The following is a 10,608-nucleotide window of genomic DNA, read 5'->3' on the forward strand; positions in this document are numbered from 1 at the left end:
GGGAAGTGGAGGAGAGAGATGGTAGAGGAGGAGAGAAAGGGAAGTGGAGGAGAGAGATGGTAGAGGAGGAGAGAAAGGGAAGTGGAGGAGAGAAATGGTAGAGGAGGAGAGAAAGGGAAGTGGAGGAGAGAGATGGTAGAGGAGGACAGAAAGGGAAGTGGATGAGAGAGATGGTAGAGGAGGACAGAAAGGGAAGTGGAGGAGAGAGATGGTAGAGGAGGACAGAAAGGGAAGTGGAGGAGAGAGATGGTAGGAGAGAAAAGGAAGTGGAGGAGAGCGAGGGAGAAAAAGAGAGGTTAGAGGTAGAGAGAGACAAAAGACATGGAGGGATGATGTAAATCTATCAGACATAATTCATTCTGGTCCTTGGGAGGTTCAGTTGGTTTATTCTAGCCTGGTACCCAAACTCCACAACAGTGAAGCATAGCACCATCTGTTTGAATTCCAGGCTACTTCAATACGTCCCTGTGCAGAGACATCCAATCAATTATGGATAAACCGATTACAATCACCGATATAACGCATTGTTGTTCAGGTCTAAAAGTTGCTGCTGTATGGTCAATCATAACAGCACGAACCAGGATTGCCAACATACATTGTATATACAGACTGGTCAGTGTAACAATCATCGTCAGTATCATCTGCATTTTCATCATCACTGTTTCAATGGATGTATGGACAGCAATGTTCAAAGTCAGTGCAACTCCATTGAAACAGTCCAGCAGCAAGACAGTTTAAAAAGTGAAAAGTCTGTAAAAGAAAATTGTAAATAAACATACACATAGCAACCACAGTTCATATATATATATATATATATATATACACTGAACAAAAATATAAACACAACATCCAAAAATTTTACAGAGTTACAGTTCATATCAGGAAATCAGTCAATTGAAATAAATTAGGCCCTAATCTATGGATTTCACATGACTGGGCATAGGACCACCCACTGGGAGCCAGGCCCAGCTAATTTGAATTTCTTTTCCCCCACAAAAGGGCTTTGTTACAGACAGAAATACTCCTGTTTGATCAGCTGCCCGGATGGCTGGTCTCAGACAAACCCTCAGGTGAATAAGACAGATGTGGAGGTCCTGGGCTGGCATGGTTATACGTGGTCTGCGGTTAGACATACTGCCAAATTCTCTAAAACAACATATGGTAGAGAAATGAACATTACATTATCTGGCAACAGATCTGGTGGACATTCCTGCAGTCAGCACGCCAATTGCACGCTCCCTCAAAACTTCAGATATGTGGCATTGTGTTGTGACTAAACTGCACATTTTGATGTGGACTTTTATTGTCCCCAGCACAAGGTGCACCTGTGTAATGATCATGTTTAAGCAGCTTTTTGATATGCCACATCTGTCAGGTGGATGGATTATCTTGGCAAAGGAGAAATGCTCACTAACAGGGATGCAAACGAATTTGTGCACAAAATTGGGGAAATAAGCTTTTTGTGCGTATGGAACATTTCTGGGATCTTCTATTTCAGCTCATGAAAGATGGGACCAACACTTTACACATTGCATTTTATATTTTTGTTCAGTATACAAGAAAACTGCCACTACTGCACTGGCCTGTTTTGGTATGGCGTTCGTACCATATACCCTAGAGTGATATTTCACCTATTTCTCCTTCACTTCATTCCCATTCCAAATAGCCATTTCATTCATATGTTTCACTAGAACTAGCTGCTCTCTAAAACATACATCCCTGCTTATCTATTCTATTGTGATCCAACACACAAACTTCATTGTGTGCCGTTACACTACAAGAGAATTCTGTGAAATCGTATCGTCAAATAAGGCCTCTTCGTGTTCTTTGAGATAGTGGTATCGTAACCATGCCGAGATGCTGAATGAATTAGTACTTCACAACAATCTAACACTTTATTAGACAAAATAGACCCAACTGACTAATAGCAAAATTACACAGAATAAGAATCAATCTTTATAGAATCAATTCTAAATCTATGATGAAAATACATTCCCTTGTCAGGGCCTTTAATAAAAAAATAAATTGACTGACACCATTCAGCAGCCAATCATATGCCGTTTTACTCAGTAGTGTCCGCAGGTTGCTCTGCTTCCTCCCCAGAACCAGCAGTGATTGGCTGATCTTCTAAGGTAACGAGTTTCTCAGGAGATTTGGCCAGCCGTTCCTTTTCATCCTGCTCTCCACTGTTCCCATTGGCTGAGAGAGAACTCTGATCCTCCACAGTGTCATTGGTCAGGGTGGCGGGAGGAGAAGTCTCGGCGGGGACGTTCGTCAACACAGGGTGTGTCTTCATGTGTCCCTGTTGATGGAAACACAGAAAAATGGTATTGGTTAAGTGATCAATTACTTTAACACAGTAAAACATGAGGAATAGACAAAGTTCAAGAATCACAATTTAGCTTCTGTCAAGTGTTCTGTATAGCCATTGGAACGTACGGTTCTAATACGATCCATCCTTATCTTATGCTTACCTTTAATCCACTGCGGCTGGCGTATTCCTTCCCACACAGAGTGCAGGAGTAGGGTTTGGAGGGCGCTGATGCTGGGGTGGCTAGCTGGGAAGCCTCTGGTTCCTCTGGAGCCCTATCGCTCTCCTCCGTGGAGCTAGGGGTCACTTTCTCACTCTCAGGCTCCATTACTGATGAGGTATCACTGGGTGCTGTGCCCTCGCTCTCCCCTTCAGATGGGGCCATTTCCCCTTCAGGGCTGGGCTCCTGTGGGGTGATACTGGAGGCCTGGGGGGCTGGCTCTTGGGCTGCTTTATGGCTGGCAGGGAGGGTGAGCGTGGGGGAGGGGTTGAGGTTGGCAGGGGAGTTTGGGGTGGATTCAGATTCAAGGCTGAGGAGTTGTCCATCTGGAGAGTTGGTCTGGTTCTCTGTGGTCGACCTAGAGCTGTTAATGAGCCTTCCTGACCTACTAATATCAGAATCCACACCCGGTCTGTGGACATTTTCCTTCACCTCTACATCACCCTCCACCACAGAGGCGGGCTGGGAGCTGGTCAAGGATGGTCGCCTACTTGGGCTGGTGTTAGAGAGGTCAGCTGGGGAGTCTTGCGAGTCTTCTATGGAGGCTCCAGCGGGGCCGTCGTCAGACTCGGATCTTTCCCCCAGGAGCATGGGGTCTTCTGGGGAGGGAATATGGGTCAGAGGTGGGCTAATGCTGGCCGTGGAGGGTTCAGACTCCCCCTCTATATGGAGGATCGGGTCAGCTGCATGGGATTCCTTGGTCGCTGAACCTCCTGAGTTCATGTTGCTGACAAGTGGGTTAGGGATGATGCTGGTCATTGTTAAGGCCAGGGGGTGGAGGCCTTGGAGGCAGGGTTTGGATCGAGAGTGTGTGGTCAGCAGACTCAGATCAGTGGGATCTTCTTGGGTCATATTTGTACCTTCCTCCCCCTCTCCCCCCGGGGGTATCTGACCCCCCAGGTGCATACGGATGTGTTGCTGCAGCACCAGGGCGTTGGTGAACTTGCGCGGGCACAGTGGGCAGGAGTTCTGGGTGCGGGAGTTGGCCGGGCGGGCACGGTGGGTGGCGAGGTGGGCCCTCAGGCTTCCCTTAGTGGAGAAGGAACGTCCACACAGCTTACAGGGGAAGGGGCGTTCACCCAGGTGGGTGGCCTGGTGGAGACTCAGGGCCCTGGGGCAGGAGAGCACCCTCAGGCACACCCCACACTGATTAGGAGACAGGGCGGGATTGGTGGATCCAGGGAGATCCTGTGCCTGGCTGTTGCTGCTCACCGTGGCCCCAGGGTTGGGGTTGAGGCCCAGGGCTGCCATCATCTCCCTGCGGTAGGAGTTTGTGGTCAGGTCGTGGGTGTCCCTGTTTGAGAAAAAGCTGTCTGCTGGGCCAAAGGAGGACGACTGGCCCCCTCCCTGGTGCTGCTTCTCCAGTTTCATGACCAGCCGCTGCAACTTTGAGGTGTCGGAGGTTTGGGTGAAGGAGGTTGTGGAGGACGAGGACGTCTGGGGTTTGGAGTAGGGAGGGTAGGGGAGCTGGGTGTGGGGGGAGGTGAGATGAGAGGCAGTGGTATGGGACCCTGGGGGACAGAGGAGGGCAAGGTGGTGGGGTGAGGGTCCTCCAGGGAAGAGAATCTTGGGGAAGTGGGCCATCTGGGAGTAGGGAGAGCCTGGATGGATGGTGGGGTGTGGAGGGGTGTTCTCATCAAACCTCTGCTGCTTCACCCCTTTGAACTGGCCACCCATGGAGGATGAGGAGGATGATGATGATGAAGGTAACACACTACTCGAGGCGCTGGCTGCTGCAGCGGAGGCCCTATTTAGCTGTAGCAGGGAGTGAGCCGTGGACAACAGAGCCATGTCCATACTGGGTGGCATAGGCATAGATGAAGGGGAAGGCCGAGGAGACGCCCCGGACAGGAAACTGAGCGCCATTCCTTCTGTCATTCCTTTCACGCCACCGAACGGCGGCTCCTCGTCTTCCGCCCGGCGCTTCCTGCGTCTCTGGCCTGCGGTGGTGGCGACGGGGGCGGGCTGCTCCAGAGCCGGAGGGAGCAACGAGAGCGACAGTTCCGGGTTCTGTTCACGGTGGCGCAGGAAGTGGGCCTTGAGGTTCCCGCGGGTGGTAAAACGGCTGAGGCAGACGGGACAAAGATAGGGCCTCTCCCCTGTGTGGGAGCGTAGGTGGATTTGTAGTGAGGAATCGCTGCTCAGGACCTTACCACAAAACTTACAAGCATGCTGTGGACGCACTGCAGATGAGGACCCAGCCGAGGAGGAGCTGGACAGCAGCAGGTGGTCTTGGGAGTGGCTGGTGGTGGGGAGGGGCGGGGTGGGGAAGCCAACCCCGTTACTGTGGCCGAACGGGGAGGTGTTGGAGGATTTCTCATGGAGGTAGCGCGGGGGCAGACTCAGGGATAGAGGATGCACGGAGGATGCTATCGAGGAGCTCCAAGTGGTGGAGGGCGAGGTAGAGTGTGATGCTCTGGTCCCATTACTGTGAGAGGAGAGGCTGGGCTTGGAGACAATGGGCTGAGGGAGGAGGGAGGGGAGGCAGGCCAAGAGAGGGGAGGCCGAGGATGGGACAGGGGCTGAATAGGAATGGTGTGTTGGGGAGGGGGATCCTGCTGTGGATCTTTGGTGGTTCTCTCCACTACCAGCCTGGGAGGTGTCTTGGGTATAGATGGCACCTCCTAGCCGGAGAACATGCCTACAGATCTCCTCAGTCATCTGCATCTGGTGGATCTGCCTCTGCTGCAGCACCCTCAGCTCCTCCAGGAGCACAGACAGGGTCAGGGGTACCTGGATCTGGCCTAGCCCCGGCACCGGTGGGCTGGAGCCATTCTGATGCCCAGGACTGGTGCTCTCCTGCAGGGGAGGGAGGGAGGAAGACAAGGAGGAGGTAGTAGTGGTGGTGGTGGTGGCAGAGCTGCCCATCTGTGGTGAGGTCATAGTGGTATGGGAGTGGGCCTGATGGGAGAGGCAGTGGCCCGATGTCTGATTGAGGTTGAGAGGCAGGGATTGCGTCTGCGAGGATAAGGAGGGGTGAGGGAAGTCTGGAGAGAGGGATGAATGGGTGTTGGGGAGGGAGGTGATGGTATAGGGGGCGATGTGGCTGGACCAGTGGGTGGGCGAAGAGCTCTCACTGGGGAGGGAGGGTCCGTGGAGACCCCCAGGTGACGACCGAGGGGCCAGGGGGGGCCGGTGATCTTCGAGGGAGGTGGGGGACGACGATGAGGACCCAGAGAAGGTCAGTTCGGAGCCCAGAGACGAGGAAGGTGACTTGGCTAACAGCTGGTAGTCTATAGACAGAGAGCGAAAAAGAAGAATTAAGTCTAGTGCCCCTTCATCACTCTACTCCACCAAATGGAAAGTCCAGTTCCATGATAACATTAATGAATTTGAAGTCCCCATAAGAACCATGAAAGGCCGGGTGCAAGGCTACATGCTCTATTGGATTGAAGTGGGGGGGGTCAAAGTAAGTCCCAAAGTCCAAACCTTTAACTGTATTCATTGATTACAACAATTGTTTCATATTTAAATCCCAAGCTTAAAGTTGCAGTCTTCTCTTGGAAAGAAATGCATTAGCAGATATTGATTAATAGTCTACAAACATACGGAGTCAGTCTTTCCCTCTTTATGCTATTATCTTGTCTTCTGTCCACTTCCTCTTCCCTGAGCATAACTCTCCAAATGTATTCTTACCACACAAAAGTGTGCAGGCCACCTTGCTGCTATGACAACATGTTTAAACAGACAATGGCCATTTGAGACAACCCATAAACCCCTCTTAACCCGCCCCTCACTGCAGCAGTTCACTTCTTTCATCTACCTATTCACCCTCCCCCCTGACGTCACATCAGGGGTCAGAGGTCGGGACATGCTAAGGGTACTGGGCACTGTCCAGATGCTTGTGATTGGTCTACTCATCTGACCTTTAGAGCTCTGGGGTCAAATTCTTTCAGAATCTTGAGCACAGAGTGAGAGAGAGAAAAGAAGGGGGAGGGGAGTATGGACAATGGAAGACCAACTGTTCCCTCCCAGAGGGACATGGTGATGGAATGGATGACTATACTAGTCTAGCTTGGTTCTCTTCACATATATCAAAGTGTGCAAAACAAGTTCATTTAAAACAAGTTCACCTCTATGGAAATGTACCTGTAGAACTTCTAAGAAGTCATTTGTATTTTCTAAGGTGTGGAAAATGTTACATGCAAGTGAAGGTGCAAACACTCTGCACCCCCCCCCCCCCTTCTAAAATGCATTTAACACATCAAGTCAATAGAGTAGGAGGGGTAGAGAGGGAAGCATTCAGTGAGCATTGAGAGGGTAGAAAAGTGGGGAGAACGAGGAGGAAAGGAAACATGAGGGAGAAAAGCGTGGAGAGAAGAGAATATAGAAGCAGAGAGAATGAGAGATCTTTACCAAAAATACCCCCCCCCCCCCCCCCCCACTGATCCAGCCTTATTGTTGATGAATAGGGAGACTGTCGTCGAAGTAATGAAAGACCTCCAGTTGTCAGCCCTGAGCAGCCTGTTAGTTTCCTAGAGGACTAAACATCAAAGGAAAATGGTCACAGATGGATATTATCATATTATCATCCAGGCCACAGGGAAAAGTTTACAGGGCCAGCCCTCAAGTACCTGGGACTCCACTACTGGGGCCCATTGCAGAGCTACACCAGATTGCAGTCCACTAAATTTGCAAGAGAAAATTATTTTTTGCAATAAAAAAAAATGCAAACAAAGCACAGAGATACACATATCAATTTATGCTGATGATTGGTCACCTGAGTAAAATTACTTTTTTAGATGTGAAAGGAAACATTTGAGGAATTTACATATAAAACGTAACAAAATAAACCAACTTTGACTTAAGGCCTACTAGCTAGCAGGATTTTAACTGTAGTTTCTGCAAACAAAGCCATCTTATAACGTTACCTTAACCCTATTGAACGTCATCATAGTTGTAAATTCCGACCTGTAACTTTGCTTGTTGATTCATTCATAGAACTATGGGAAATATCATAGGGGGGGAAACAGACGCATGCCTTAGAATAAGCATAATAAACTTTTCTCACCGTGCGATAGTATCCGCGTGCCCCCCTGGTCCGAGTTAACGAGCTGCTGCGGTCGTTTCTGCTTCCGGCGTGACATGATTCACGAGGAGACTGAGAGAAGGGGGGCATTCGCCGAATAAATAACACTGGCCACTTTACGCACTTGTAGGCTTCACGTTCCAGAATCCAAACTCACATTTCAGGAACTTTTGAATTTCTAAATGGCATCTAGACAACAGTATAGCTCGTTGGTCCCTTGCATGGAAGAAATCAAAGAGGGGCATAAATCCCTATAAATGCGCCGTCATATGAGCTGCGGAGAGTGCGTGTGTGGCTGTTTTCCTAAAGTAGTCTCTCTCGCTGTCCAAAACTTGCGCCACACCTCCCCCGCTCCCCTATGCAAGCACACACAAACAGAGACACACAACCTCTTCTTGTTCCTCACTGATATTTGCATTTCAATGGCGCGGAACACAGACTCCCTGGTTCTCCCCTTTCTCTGTGTTTTGCGTATTTTCTCCACGCCATCACTAAACTCTCAATCAAAGATCATCCTGGGTGTTAAAATCCACATGAATAAATCAAAGTAGCATATGACTTTACTTGTTACATGCTGTTTGAACCCATTCAACTAGAATATGTTGACGAGCTTTCTGAGATTTTGCCGAGATTAGTATGAATTATTTTAAGCATACCATTTGGGGGAATTAAGTGATAGGAAAAAAAGTTTAGCATAAATGAATAAATAACAAATTCAGAATATTAAACAAATAGGCCTACAAATAGGCCTTGCTATTTTTATTGTGGGTAATTTATCATTTAATACTTAACAAGTGGTCAAGAGACAAGGAAATAATGATAGCCTTATCATTGCTCTCAATATGGGGCAGCAGGGTAGCCTAGTGGTTAAAGCGTTGGACTAGTAACCGGAAGGTCGCAAGTTCAAGCCCCCGAGCTAACAAGATACAAATCTACCGTTCTTCCCCTGAACAGGCAGTTAACCCACGTCATTGAAACTGACTTGCCTAGTTAAAATATATTTATGATCATTATATGCTAAATATTCACGTGGAGGTGGTTCATGACTGTCTATATGTCCACCATTGCCGAATGAATGATTTACAAATGGCTAAATATCAACAAAGTGGTGTGAGAATGTTGAGGCGTTTCCATCCATTCCGCATCAGAACATGCTGTCGTGGAAATTACCACCAGGGACATCTGAAGTAAATATTAAATTAATAGTACTATATTATCAGCAAGCTGGACAGGATCCATGCACCAGTAGTTTATTTGTGGAGGGTCAGCTGATGTAAGAAGGGCTTTATAAATACATTTGATTTGAAGTCAATTAAGAACAAATTCTTATTTACAATGATGGCCTACCATGGCCAATTGTGCGCCGCCCTATGGGACTCCCGATCACGGCCGGTTGAGATACAACCCGTGATCGAACCCGGGTCTGTAGTGACGATGCAGTGCCTTAGACTGCTGCGCAACTCGGGAGGCCCAGCCTGGAGGTGTGTTTTGGGTCATTGTCCTGTTAAAAAACAAATTAAGTTCAAACAAGATGGGATCGGGAGAACAGCGCATCGCTGCAGAATGCTGTGGTAGTCATGCTGGTTAAGTGTGCCTTGAATTCTAAACAAATTACAGACAGTGTCACCAGCAAAGCACCCCATCACACCTCCTCCTCCACGCTTCACAGTGGAGATCATCCATTCACCTACTCTGCATCTCATAAAGACACGGCGATTGAAACCAAAAATCTCAAAGTTGGACTCATCATACCAAAGGACAGATTTCCACCGGTCTAATGTCCATTGCTCGTGTTTCTTGGCCCAAGCAAGTCTCCTCTTATTTTTGGTGTCTTTTAGCAGTGGTTTCTTTGCAGCAATTCAAACACGAAGGCCTGATTCACACAGTCTCCTCCCTCCACCTCCCTGGTATCCCAGTTCCCTTGTCTTTTCCAGGTGATGGAGGAGTACAAGAGGAAGAACAGTGAGGTGTCAGAGCGTCTGATGAAGAGGAACAGGCCGTACCAGAAGCTACAGGTGCTCCATGACTTGCTGAGGCTACGCAACATGGTGGTGGGGGACAGAGACACCATGCCAGCCAGGACCCACAGAGTTCAACACAGGTTAGAGAGAGAGATGGAGGGAAAATCAAGAGGGAGATCTAGTGATATACTATAGGCCTGAAACATAACTAGAAACCAGTATGTAATAATACTCATGATTTCACATTAATTCATGCACTGTTACAAGAGTTAAATGAACTTGTGCAAGCGGATCTCAAGTTAGGATTTGTAATGAAGACATAGTGGAGGATGTATAGAGAAGAGTGGGTACACAATACAAAGAGGACAAGACAGAGAAAGCAATTTGAGAACAGGGCATAATTAGTGTACTGTCTAGGATAAGGGAAAATCAACTTTACAAAAATAGCTTGTTTTACCACCTCCCACCTGTTCCCCAGGGGTGATCAGAAAGCCCTTCCCCCTGAGGAGTCCTCTATTATTGGGCATGAACCCAAGGGAGACATGCGCCTCTTTTCCCTGGAGCCAAGACCTCCTGCCAGAGACAGGGGCCTTACTCAAAAATGACTGAGACTTCAAATTCCAGGATTAGAATTAATAGAATAGACTCATTCTTATTCTACTACTGAGACAATGCTGGTTTGGTACCCGTCTGCATTTAAGCAATAAGGCACAAGAAGCAGTGCTGTATCATAAATACAGTCACATGTAAATGGTGTAAATCAATTCATACAATTTAATTCTTCCAGCAGAAGAGATATATTCCGGATGTAGTTGTTAGTTATCTTGGTCATATTGCGACAGACGCAAACCAGTCGTTTAAACGTAATTCTTTTTGCAAAGTTGCTATGCAAAAGGACTGGTCTTAATGTCTAAACAAAATGGTTGCTATGCAGGCTAGATGACGTTGTTGTCACTTGCTAGCGAACTAGCCAACGTCAACTAACTCACGTCAAACATTGAACCGGGAATGACAGTACAATAGCTGCATTTTCCTTCGTTTGAGCTTTTTATCTATTGGCATTTACTTGGATATGATACAGTATGTC

General features: G+C 48.0%; 1 protein-coding gene across 1 annotated transcript; it reads right to left on the reverse strand.

Moving 5' to 3' along the window:
- Positions 1-1,646: 1,646 nt before the first annotated feature.
- On the reverse strand, positions 1,647-8,156 carry LOC109906443 (sal-like protein 2). Its single transcript, XM_020504147.2, has 3 exons — positions 7,543-8,156; positions 2,475-5,764; positions 1,647-2,302 (listed from the first exon to the last, which is right to left on the reverse strand). The coding sequence occupies exons 1-3, from the start codon at positions 7,616-7,618 to the stop codon at positions 2,063-2,065; spliced, it is 3,606 nt and encodes a 1,201-aa protein (XP_020359736.1). The 5' UTR covers positions 7,619-8,156; the 3' UTR covers positions 1,647-2,062.
- Positions 8,157-10,608: the final 2,452 nt, after the last annotated feature.

The sequence above is a fragment of the Oncorhynchus kisutch genome, linkage group LG16 (assembly GCF_002021735.2).
Source record: "Oncorhynchus kisutch isolate 150728-3 linkage group LG16, Okis_V2, whole genome shotgun sequence".
Classification (NCBI taxonomy): Eukaryota; Metazoa; Chordata; class Actinopteri; order Salmoniformes; family Salmonidae; genus Oncorhynchus; species Oncorhynchus kisutch.